This window comes from Leiobunum rupestre, chromosome 4 (assembly GCF_980474605.1).
Source record: "Leiobunum rupestre chromosome 4, qqLeiRupe1.1.hap1, whole genome shotgun sequence".
Lineage (NCBI taxonomy): Eukaryota > Metazoa > Arthropoda > Arachnida > Opiliones > Sclerosomatidae > Leiobunum > Leiobunum rupestre.
In genome coordinates this window covers 51,537,395-51,550,251 of record NC_143387.1, presented here as the reverse complement: position 1 = coordinate 51,550,251, position 12,857 = coordinate 51,537,395, and the positions used below count along the sequence as shown (strand labels likewise).

At 35.1% G+C, this 12,857-nt stretch overlaps 1 protein-coding gene and 1 non-coding gene across 2 annotated transcripts; one reads left to right on the top strand and one right to left on the bottom strand.

Moving 5' to 3' along the window:
* Positions 1-1,106: 1,106 nt before the first annotated feature.
* On the bottom strand, positions 1,107-10,412 carry msps (msps cytoskeleton-associated protein 5). Its single transcript, XM_090173109.1, has 32 exons — positions 10,276-10,412; positions 9,752-9,844; positions 9,498-9,691; positions 9,313-9,439; positions 8,994-9,245; positions 8,774-8,897; positions 8,495-8,715; positions 8,237-8,431; positions 8,001-8,165; positions 7,637-7,945; positions 7,449-7,571; positions 7,276-7,386; positions 6,843-7,216; positions 6,728-6,785; positions 6,387-6,661; positions 6,151-6,325; positions 5,958-6,071; positions 5,643-5,895; positions 5,325-5,581; positions 4,992-5,267; positions 4,729-4,932; positions 4,533-4,668; positions 3,876-4,464; positions 3,502-3,811; positions 3,159-3,422; positions 2,898-3,086; positions 2,602-2,784; positions 2,345-2,440; positions 2,039-2,282; positions 1,870-1,973; positions 1,749-1,793; positions 1,107-1,688 (listed from the first exon to the last, which is right to left on the bottom strand). Exons 2-32 carry the CDS (start codon positions 9,806-9,808, stop codon positions 1,572-1,574), a joined length of 6,141 nt encoding a protein of 2,046 aa, XP_090029235.1. The 5' UTR covers positions 9,809-9,844; positions 10,276-10,412; the 3' UTR covers positions 1,107-1,571.
* A 600-nt stretch (positions 10,413-11,012) lies between these two features.
* Positions 11,013-11,133, top strand: TRNAL-CAA (transfer RNA leucine (anticodon CAA)). The gene is made up of 2 exons: positions 11,013-11,050; positions 11,088-11,133. It is a non-coding gene; the product is annotated as a tRNA-Leu (tRNA).
* Positions 11,134-12,857: the final 1,724 nt, after the last annotated feature.

The window sequence follows — 12,857 nt, the reverse complement described above, 5'->3', positions numbered from 1 at the left end:
TAGGTAGATGTACTATACAAAATTACGATGTGTACAACCGAACAGTGCCATTACTCTATATAAACAGAAACTTGCAGGTCCTGGCTCTCGAAAATATTACTTCTTGGCATTTTCCTTGAAGAGGCTTTATTGAAGCGCCTATAGACCGAGAGGCAGATCACTTTATTACAGGTTTTCCTAATAATCATTTTTAATCTTTGTACAGCCAAAGATTTAATTATAGGAGGGTATCCCAATAATCAGGGGCGTAGGAACGTTTATGAGTTTGGGGGGTACATTGCGAGCGAAGCGAGGCTCACAATATATGATATTATTAAAGTGGACAAATATTTGGAAATTTTACTTCAATTTGACCAAAAATCGATAGTTGAATTCGCTCTTACTTTGTTGTTAAAGGTTTTAAACAACATTTATCCTTTTCATAATGGTTGTAAAAACAAATTCACAATATTTCAGGGGGGGGGGGCAAACACAGGTGTTGTCCCCTAGTATATTTTGGTTGCTACGCCGTTGTCAATAATCATTGGAGTGAGCTGCCCCTCGCTATAGACAGATATTTCCTTTCTAAGACGATGATGATCGGTATTTCATCACACCTAGGAGCAACAAACACAAGGAGACCACAGCTAGCCTTTAAACACGAAGGGTTGTGTACGAATTTCATTGGACGAGCATCACGAGCCTTTACGATGAACGTTTTACGGGCGGGGGAGAAGACAATTTCCAAATTTTCACCTTCCGACGGCAGCAGGCGCTAACGCGTCTAGCCAATGAAAAACGTACACAAGAAAATCCACGACTTTTGGCGGGTTGCGTTCTCCTTGTGTGTTTGTTGCTCCTAGATCACACGTTGGAAATTATGAAATACACTAGGTTTCATTAAGGAAAAATCCTTTATAGCTTATACTTCGACACATGTAGAATGATTAAAAAATTTAAGTCAATATGCTATGAAAAAATGTCCCTCCTGGGACAATTATAAATTTGTGACAATGAAGTCAGCATAGAAAATTATTACAGAACACTGGAATTCATAACCAGTTTGTAAGAATTATATTAAGAATGTTTTTTTTTTTAAATGGGCACTGAAAATACCATTCTTGCAAAACAATGCCATCCAGAAAAAGGGTACTTCCCCCTACCCAGGGGCTCAATAAAAAATGTATTTCCATGCATTACCGACTGCACCCCGATTCCACTTGGCACATCAAGAATTCTTGCAAGGTTAATAAATTCAGAAATTAACATGACATTAGAGCATTTTTTAATTATTATTTGCAAGTGTAATCCATATTTACATTATCTATTAATAGTTATTACATTTATAACTTTTAAGTTGCCTTAATTTCAATTAAAAAAAACTAAAACACTAAATTCTATTAAAAGGCAAACTTACAAAACTAGAAAACCATGAAAATTAAAATCATTGAAATAAATAAGTGGTAAAAGTGGTCGAGAGCATGGAATAGTTCAATTACAGAAAAGGGTTTTGTTGGGATGCCAAAAACTTGCCAAGTAATTAATATTAAAGCAAGATAAACTACATTGGATTTAAAAGTTCAATAACCATTCTAATGTGTTATTCCCACCATTCCCATATCCTTCTCAAAAAGCTTTTTCAACTCATCATACTGTTTGATATCACTCTCCAAATTCTTCTTGTAGTCTGTATCTTCTTTACCACTTGACTATATGGCGCAAAATAAAATTTTTTATATCCATCATGGCTGTATAATATAAAAAATTACCTTAATTTCTGCCATAAATTGCTGAATATAGGCAGGATCAGTGTACTAAAAATTAAATTAAGTATACATACATTATATTTTGTCAGTGATCCACCCAACTCATCAACCATAATATACATACCTTAGATCCATCAAGTTGAAGCTGCGCAGCAAATGCTTTTAAATATTCCAAGCAGTCCAATGGTGTAGCATCAATAGCAGGAATTTTCAAGCCAACTCCACCCTCTATATATATATACATCTTTTGTAACATTACTATTGAAATATTGCCTACAAATGTATAACAATACCATCTGCACTTATGCCTTGAGTTAACTTGGAAAATGATATTTCCTTTGAAAACTTAAATTCAGTGTTCGTAGCGCCAGAGACTACACCAGAACGTCTTGTATCACCTACAGTATTCTTTTCCTGGGCAATATTACTTAACCCTCTTCTGATATAATTTTGGAAGAACTCTGAAGACCTTTGTAAGAAGGGTTCGATATCTGCTTCTGGATGTACTTGTTGAAATTCATAAAGTTCCATTAACCCCTTCAATAAAGCATTTGAATTAAAAAATTTGTTAGCGATATGAATTTACTTTAAATACGAACTTCTTTAGTATGTTCTTTATCCCCAATTTTCTTAAATATTTCCGCAAGCGCATCGTGACTATTTCGGGGAAGATGTCGCAATGGGCTTTGCTTGCTCTATAAATGAAAAATATTGCCGCATTTACGTTTGAAGAAAAACAAGCAACTTATGTTTAAAAACAGCCTGGTTTTAAAATTTATTTATCAAAAATATGCGTTAAAATACAAGTATTCAAAATTATAAAAGCTTTCCCTCAGTGAAAAAAAAAAGTAGATACTTTTTTGAGATCTTGTCCTACATGAAAAGCTTCAGGGCTTTCCAAATTAACAGAGCGATGAGCTCCACGATTGGATTTGTGACGTGGAGCAGCTTCACCCTTATCCAAATTTATCATTCTGTTCAGGTAAAAATTTAGATCTGATTCATGCAAATTTGGAATCAAACCCAAATGTTTCATAACCTGTCAAAAATTATCACAATAAGTGGAGCAAAAGCAAATTGTATTAGATTAACTTATAGAACTTGATTTTTATTTGAGCCTTTGTCAGATTTGTTAGGCATAAAAAAACTTACGTCCTCTCCTTTAGCTTTTACGAGATGGTAGAGTGTAGTTTTAATGGTTCTGAGCGGTGTATCTGAAGAGCGTTCTTTCCAAAAACTTGAAGGATATGCTTTTAAGAAAACGTGACAGTCCAAGAGAATTCTGTCAACATTTAGTTCATTTATATACATGTTCATCAATCTAAGCATCTTCCACAAACACTGAAATGATAATATATTATAACATATTCATAATATTATATTATTAGTATTGAGTAACTAAATTAATTTTACCTTCATTATCAATTCTGTGTAGCGCTCAGTTGCAGTTACACTGCCAACACAATCATGCAACAACTTTATCAACGCACTCATGGTGTGCGTTGGATTGGACTTCTGAAGAATTCTTATGACTAGCACATTAATAGATTTTACTACCAATGGTCCTTCAGCAAGCTCATTAAGCCTCGTGTCTAATATGACAGTAACTAAATGGGGAATTAAATCCCGGATTACATCTCTGCTTGCTATTCTAGCCAATTTTGGATGATCAAATAGCTGTTAGGTTTAAAAATGGTTAATTAAATATACTAAAACTAAAATTTGATGTACTAAAAATAGCAAGCAGTTCTCTTACGGTAGTAAGGGTTAAAGTGACACATCGAAACAGCTTTACAACATCTGCTTTGCAGACATTTTCATCAGCCATATGTTTATTATGCGCTAATCGATATTGCATAGCACCCATTAATAGAATTTGGTCCACACGGTTGCCGAGAGCCACTTCAGCCTTCTCTTCTTGCCTCAATACTTCTGTTACTTGGACGAAAGCTTCTACGACTACCGGAATGTCTTGGGAGGCAAGCTGAGCCATTACAAGGTTTAATGCCATATTGGCTTCTGAGGAGCTATTAAGTAGAGTAACAGCTGAAGCTGCAGGTCTCATTCTACAGGGAAAATAGAGATTTAATCATGTTTCGTTAACCAAAATAGCTTTATTACAATACTAACCTAGTTCTTGGAAGTTGTATGTCAGGAAGATTCAATATTTCATCTGCATTAACATCTACTGGTTCTGGTATCCTTTTCTCAGTTTGTTCCTTGCCATACATTTCTTCAATGTCATCAACTTGAAGTTGCAACGGTCCCGTTGACCTTGGCCTTACACTTCTGGGTCTAGTAATTGTCCTCATTTGATGCTCAGGTTGATTTTCTTGTGGTGTTTGTGCCTGTAGAATTTGTTGATTACTCGCGGGACTTCCTTTAGGAGCAGGAACATGCGAGCCACTAGTATTATGATTATCGAGCCTGGATAATGGAGCAACTGAAGCAGTTGCAGGTGGCGGCCTTGTTCTAGCACTCCTTTTAATTCGTTCTTCAAGTAGACTGTTCTCTTTATCCTGAAGTTGTCCAACATATTTGTACACCTTTTCACCTTCCTGGTAATAAACTTGAACCAAGCAGTTTAGAGCAGCAGTTCTAACTCCATTATCACGATCAGATATTTGTTTGGCCACTTCTTTCAATGCTACTCCTGGGGATGGTTGGCAAATTGTTATGCCAAATACTTCAAACATAAATCCTAATACTTCCAAACACTCTAAAATATTAAATAAACACAATTCAATAAGGATACTGAAGAAAATAAAGTAAAAATTAAATGCTAACCAGCTCTCTGACGAGAATTTTTAGACGTTAAGCCTTGCATTATGTAAGAAAATACTTTGCTAGCTTGATAAACGTGAAATATTTGACAAATTATGTCCCTAGCACCTTTACGAACACCATCTTTAGGGTCTCCAAGCTATAATGAATGTTACATTAAATGGTTTCAAAATAATACTTTATATGAAATGCACCTTACCTTAAGAACCAAATAAGGAATAAAAGAAGCCGCTTCATAATCATGAAGACGATAACCACTGCTTTTAAGTATCGGGAAGAGTTGTGTAAGGTACTCTAACCCTTTCAAAATAACGCTAGGATTTGTGTCGAAGAACCTCAATGCTAGCCATTTCAGAATTAAATCAATGTTAGCTACGGTTGCATCTATGTCCGTATTCAAACACTAAGAGCAGAAATTTATTATTTTAAAAATTCCTACACAAATTAAATTAAAAGAATTACCTCTACAAAAGTATCTATAGCTTTGATATGAAATTTAAAGTCGTTGTGGAAACAACTAGTGATTAAGCCCTTCCCCCAATTGCCTGCAGTCATCTGATCCCGCAATAAATGATAAAACTCTTCTCTCGGAGTTGTAAAATTCCATTTGAGAACTTTCAAGTTCTTCTCATCATTATGTCTTGAATCTTTCAAGTTGTTAGCTACCAGTGTAGATGAATCAGCATCATCTTCCTTTTTTGCAGATTTATTTGGCGGGGTAGCAATTTTAGATGCAATCTACGAAACCAAAGTCAATTTATTTATAAAAGTGAAATTTAAGTTACGTTAACTTACCTTTCCCTTAGATGAGCTACGAGGAATCCTATTTTTGGAACCACTTTCTTCCAGATTTCCATTGGCAGATGCACCACTTGTAACCGAGCTAGTTGATTGTGTTTTGCCTTTAGGAGGGGCTTTGGCGGGCAAATTAGGTCGAACTTTATCTAATTGTGACATGACTGTGCTCTTGGAAGCTGGTTTCAGTTTCCCAGCTGCACGGGCCATAGATTCATAACCTAAATTGATCATGAAGGGAAGAAGAACATCTTGCGCTGCAAACAAAAGCTTGCTACAATTCATACACTGAGTACTTAATAACCTAAAGAAAGGAACCTTTTTTCCTGACTTCCGCATTTCTATCCTCAAGACAAGTATATAGATATGGTATGCAAAGCGCCAGCTCAGAATTTGGCAAGCCTTTGGCATTAGGCACATTTTCAGACAGCCAACCTAACAGTTCAATCCTCAAAAACGGGTTTTCTGTCTTTAAGGCATCACTAACCATTTCACACTCAAAGAACGAGTTTAAATTTGTGTTTTCAAGCCAACAATTTAAAGCAGTTAACCCAGCTGCTCTCACATTGTTCTGCAAATGGATATTTATTAACATTAAAATATTACAATTTTAAACTAAATTTATTCTTCTACCTTATTATCTCCAATTGCAACAAACAATCCTGGTGCAATGGATCGAACATGTTTACTACAATGTAGACCAAGAGCACCCGCAAGAGCAAGACATATTGTTAAAGCTTGAACTGCCTAAAGAAAAAATAGGAAATAATTAAATTTATGATTTATACAACATAGCACAATGTCTAAACTGAGAACAAAGGCTTACAATATTTTTATTGGAATCCGTTAATCTTGATTTTAAGGCATTTGTTAAATCACCAATATTTGGAGATATAAATTTGGCCTCTGACAAAATGTTGGCAATTTTTTGCAAAGCCTCAGCTCGTACTTTCCAATTTTTATCTTCCAGCTCTGTTAATAATGCTTCTGTAATTTGTCCACTAGAAAGAAATTTGTTATAAACCAAGCCAAATAATTTATGTAACCAAAAAATTAACCAACCTAATATCAGTTCGTGGAATCAAATCTGCAGCAGATGGGATATTCATATCATCTTGAAGCAAGCATTCATTTGAAGCACTAGCTGCCCTAGCTGCAGCTGCTTTGGCTGCAGGACCTCTAACTGGAGCCGGAGGTTTCATATCCTGAACTTTAGCTAGTTCAGCATCAATTTGTTGGAGTAAAGCTGGTTTTTCATCTTCAAATAGAGTTCTTAGTGTTTTCCCCATAAACATGTACATGGCACAAAGTAAATTTATAGCAGAACTCCGAACAGCCTTAACAAAATAAAAATTATATTGACAATCTAAACAAAAGTAGTTATATAAACCAAATTAACATACAGGATTAGTAGCAGCGAAACATTTCTTGGTATAATCTACCATGCTTTTGATGTTAATGCTGAATTGGAAATTTAAATTAAAATAAAATAAATGATCAAGTAATTAAGATCTGTACCCAGCAAAGCCAAATTCTTTAATGGCTACAGACATCCAATTGACAGCTTCGGCTTGGTTTTTAGGATTTCTTTGTGCAAAAGCTAACTGCAAAACTTCTTGGCTAATATAATCCAAATTTGTAGCTTCAGCGAAGGCAGTGATCGCTGCCATGGACGCAGCTCCATTTTTCAAATCCCCAATCTTATCTACCAACTCGGTAATGCAGGCAGATACAGTAGAGCGAGATATTTGACCATTTTCGGCGATGAATGTTAACATATCCAAGCGCAATTTTAAAACCTGAAAGTTATTGTCTTTCAATCCTGGTTTTTTCGCAAGCAGTTTGACTAGAACTTGAGCTGGAATGTTCTCTTTGTCCATGGCTTGTACGACCTGAAATGAATTTATTCTCTTAGATTTTATTGTAAATCTACAAAAATTTTCTACATTACTTCATTAAATTTTTCAATTGCTGATAGCCTATCCTTCCAATTTGAACTGATTAGGCCGGCAATAACATCGGGTGTGAAAATCTCTTCCGCTTGAGACTGCACTTCTTCATCCTGAGGATAAAAAAAGCAATGTTAAAGCAAAACGTTTTTAATTATTTACTTTTGAAAATTACCGATAATTCTCGCTCTGTGAATTCAACTTCTTTTGGAAGTTCAACAGCTGGCCCTTTACCTGCTTTTTTTCCACCAGCCGCACCTGGGTTTCTTGGGGCTGGTTTGACAGCAGACATAGGACGCTGACCAACAAAAACAGAAAATCATAAATAACAAAATTAAAACAAAGTAAAAATATATCAAATACCTGTTTTGTTGGTGCTGCTGACTTTTTTGCTACAGGAGCTGATGCAGCCCGTGTTCTAGCTTTGGGTTCATCAGGCTCTTCTGGTGGGATTTCATTTTTCACTACTTTAGCTGATTTGGGTTTTGACGACTTTGTGGATGGAGCAGAGACTATTACTGCTTTTTCACAGTTTTCTTTGACTTTAGCCATTTTAAGAGGGTCAACATCAGGCAAAAAGGGCAAGATAATTTTTTCCGAAACGACCTTCATTGCAGTCCCCAATGCTTCGGAGCTGTTATCTCTCACAAGGGGATCCGTATCATTCAATGTCTATTTAAACATTTATGTATTAAAAAATTCTTATTTTTAAACTAATATCAATTACTTTAAGTAGAGATACGCAGAGAGGCTTTAGCAACTTTTTAGTTAGTATCAATGGCGTCATCTTGGTAAAAACTCTGGTTAAAAATGCAGCGGTTTCTGCTTTTATTTGGGGATTTTTATTGTCAAGAGCAGACTGCACATCTTCTAAAATAGCTTCCATGGTAGTCTGAAAATCATTTGAAAATGAAAAATGAAAAACAAAAACAATTGAAAATAAAATTTATTATTTGACCTTACAGCAGGGTAACTCGCATCAATAGCTTCCCTAAGTGCGGTAACGACGTTCTGTTTTTTCTCCTTGAACTTCTCGAGGATTGTTTGAATAACACTATTTGCGTAGGGGTGGAATTTCTTTCTCAAACCAGTTGCTAACCCAGCTAACGTTTTGGCTGCTAATGCTACAACTAAAATGTTTGTGTCCTTGGCCACAATCTTGAAATAAAGAATAAAAATAATATAAAACCCAGAATTATAGCAAGAAGCAAGGCAACTGACTTTTTTTAAAGTTTTAACAAGATCAGCGTAATCTCCGTTTTCAAGTTTAAGATTGGAAGAAAGTTCCAAAGCAAGCTCCATAGCAGCTTTTCGTTCTTGCCATTTTTTAGCTTCACACTGTTCGTAGAAATCTTTGGGTAACTTTGCAAGAATATCAACAGGGTCAATTAAATCATAAGGATCAGCTGATTCCGGGATAACACCATCTGCACCATCTTCACCTAAAAATATTCAAACATTGAAACCCAAGTCGATTAAACACCCTAAAAAAAGTCACACCATCATCATCATCCACTTCCTCTTCTTGAATTTTAGCTTGTTTAGCTTGCTGAGAGCGCAGAAATCGCGTTGGAATTGCTCTTTCACCAGCGACTTTACTGAATTCTGCATCCAGCTCTGAAATCTGTCCAGAAGGTAAATCATAAGTCATAAGATTTAAGATATTAATATTGAAGTACGGGAGTTTTATGTAAAGGAATTGAGACACAAATGACGTTACCTGTACTGGTTTTAAAGATTGCAGCGATGGCCGTAGCACATCTTTGATCCATCGGTATATTTCCACAGTGAGCTGTTTGGTCTCTTCACGAACGTTCTTATCCCGATCTTCCAAAAGTTTCGGGATTAGTTTAAGCATTGGCTTTATATTAATGACAGAGGTTCCAAATAATTTCAAGGCTTCTCGTAAAACATAGACGCAAACCACTACTATTTTCGGATTCTTATTCTCTAAGCCTTTGATTAGCTCATCCTATTTTAAGTAAAAAGTTCACAAATCACAATCATAATAAAGTTAGTTTATATAAGTGATAACTTACCTGAACATGGTCTTGCTTTTCAATTTCTACATACATTAAAGCAATTTCAATGGAAAGTTCTTTAGTTTTTGTACGTGATGAGCTAAATCCTTTGGTAACCAAGCCTCCCATAACTTCTCCACAAGTTCTAAATATCAACATTTCATTAAATTTGTAAATAAAGTAGCTAAAAATGTTTAACATACTTTCCAGCTGCAGCAGCATTTTCAACAAACGCTAAAGTAGCAACAAGACCTTTCTCCTGGGCAGCCGCATTACTGTCTAGCACAAATTTCTTAATCAGACCCAAGTATTTGCTGAATTCTGGGCTTTTTTCATCTGTTTGTTGTTGGAAAAGTTTTGCCGCTTCTTCGTAGCCTGCAACTCGGGCTTTCCATAGCTAAAGGTAACCAAAAATTAGACTCGCTATGAAAGTAGTGTTTCAATATTTTGAACTAACTTTATGTTGACATTTCTCATCTGTAGGTAATTTTGTAAATTCAGTTTCTTCATCCATGTTGTGTTTGTGTGAAATTTCTAAGTTCTATTTAACCTGTAATGACATGTTAAAATTAGGCTTACAACAATGTTAACCTTTGTAAATACTAACCACTAAACACAGTGAAATAGGTTTTCTAGCAAAATTGCTGACCAAATTTCCCAATGCCAGAACATTTGATGTTATTACACATTTACAACTCATGAATATTAATTATTAACCCAAAGAGATAAAGAAAAACCCAGAAGCTTCAAAGGGCGAGTCCCCAAAACTTCCTTTAAATATTAGCTCAAAACATTGACTCATCCGAATGACACAACATTACAAGTTTTATAAGCTCCATACGTAGGTTGGGTTACTTTTAAAAGCGTAGGTTTATTGATTTCTTAGCTTCGATATTTTCTTCAAAAAAGTTAATACAAACGATTCAAGCAAAGGCGTACCGCTACACGTCAAACAAAATAATATGAAGAACGTAATCTCACCTAATTTAAGAGTCGATCTATAAAAATAATGAATGCAAAAGAACTTAGGTTACTTATAGAAATTCCTAATTGATTCTAATACGTTTACGACTGGACATCATGGATATTTCTTTATACCTCACTCCTATATAAACAACGGACGACACATACCCGCCATTCTTACCAAAAAAATTAGATTTAAAAAGAAGAAACGAACCAATAGAAACGCTTGATTTTCAAATACTTCCCGGGATAAAAAATCATCCAATCAATTTGTGAAAGCCAAATGCAGAACCGTTGAAAATATATTTATATATAAAATATATATATATATATATATATATATATATATATATATATATATATATATATATATATATATATATATATAAAATATATATATATATATATATATATTTATTTATATATATATAATTATAAATAAATATATATTTATTTAAGCAAGGATTCTATCTTGGATTAATAATATTCTATATCCCCAAAAAAATATCTTTAATTTGTTCCAGAATTAATAACTAATAGTTTTACATTAATTTAGAAATTTAATGCCATGCTCCAAGTTAAATATGTAAAAATTTTATTAAGCATCACGAAGATTGTTTGAGAAGCTGAATTATAAATTTAAGTTTTTGACACGGTAACGTCTTGGAGGAGGGAAGTAACGTCAAAAACGTTATAACATTGACATTACATATAATACTTACCCTATTTTATAATAATTTCTACTCATTGCTCATGTCAGGATGGCCGAGCGGTCTAAGGCGCCAGACTCAAGGGTAAAACCTTCGCTTCTTATCCACGAAGCCTGTGATTTCTGGTCCACGTATGTGGGCGTGGGTTCGAATCCCACTTCTGACAAGACAATTTTTATTTATGTTTTTGTCGAAATTTAATTCCATTTCTTTTCATAAATTTCTTAATTCAACCATGAACTATCAGCCAAAAAGCAAATTAAACTTAAAGTAAGAAATTTGTAATTTTCTTATTTTGGGGAAATTTTTGTACTATAGATGTCACTAGTGGAGCCCCAACTTTGAAACAAGACTGGAAATTTCAAAAACAATCCATAGTCCGTGAGCCAGGCAAAAATTTGGTACCAACTCGAGGGACCAGAAAATTTTATAATTTCTAGTTAGGGGGTCACGTGTGCATGCCGAAAACACTTGATAGACATCTGGATCGCTCAGCTATCCAAGATGGCGGCCAATCCAAGATGGCGGCGCGCGCCTTTCTATTAACGGTCATAACATTTGATCTACTCATGCGATTGCGACGAACTTAACGTTATAAAATAGGTATTTGTATTCTTAATATATTAGATCCTATGAGTTAATTTCGTAAAACTAACGGTTCACCTTAAAATACAAAATATCTCCTTTAAGTAATTATACGTATCGCAGCTTAAGCAACTTCATTACGCTAAAAATAATGTTTAATTTTTTTGGTGTCAAATACATGTAAGACTAGACTCTTAGCTTTCATTTGATGTAAATTGTGACCGCCTACTATGGATACTTACCTACTTATGCGCAATATTAAGACAGGGGGCGATTTACCTATTATTGTTATTTATGCGCGAGACAACGAAAGTATAGAGCTTTCGTGCCTGAGTCATTGTTTTTGGTAGAAATAAAACGTTTATATTCGATACACAGCCATGCTCTTTGCCCTCAACCCCGGACGGGATAATTTTTTGGTGTCCATTATCACTTGCATAATAGTACGTAGTCCGTTTGGGCCTGGGCTGAGCTGGGGTATTTCTACTTTTGTTTAAAAAAGTTATATTTTCCCGAGGTGGTCGAGGTAGCTCAGTGCTCTAAAAACTAAGCTAGGTTATTTAAATGAAACATGTCGGGAAAAACGAAATCCAGAAAAGAGTTAGGTGTTTGTGTTTTATGTGAGAAAAAGAGTCCCTTGAACGAGCTTATAAAACCAAAAGATGTAGAGTCTTGGATTGCATTGTACAAAGCTGCCGAAATTAGAAAGTTCCAACCAATTTTGGACATTCACGTATCGAATGAAGCGACATCGAGTGTCCCAGATATTTTCTACCACAGAAACTGCAGGTCAACTTTTACATTAAAAAAATCTCTCAAGGAACTAGAAGAGAAGCAAGTGGAACCTGCAGCGGGTGAGCAAAGTGATCAGTGCCGTCTTTACCATTGGGCAAATAGGGCACTGCCCTAGGGCCCCAAGATTCTGGAGGGCCCCATTTTCAACTTTTGTAAGGTGAAAAAGATGAATCTTACAAATATTGTTTTTCACATTTTTTAAATTGTAGTATTGTCTATTTACATTTTACAAATTTTTAAACTATCTAAAACATGTCTTTTCGTGATATAGATGGTGTAGACCGTCGCATTTTTTATTTGAACCAATATTTGAAGATTAGGGCGACGATGGACTTTGCATTGGAGGTTAAAAGCCTAGTTTTTCTTCTGCCTTTAAATTAGGCCACCGGGGTATTTGTGCTCCAATAAGTTAATTTAAAGGGGGACAGGCAGAAAAAAACCTAGGCCTTTAAGAAATTGTCTGGAATTATTAGGGGCCCCGCGTATCGCTTTGCCCAGGGGCCCCCAATC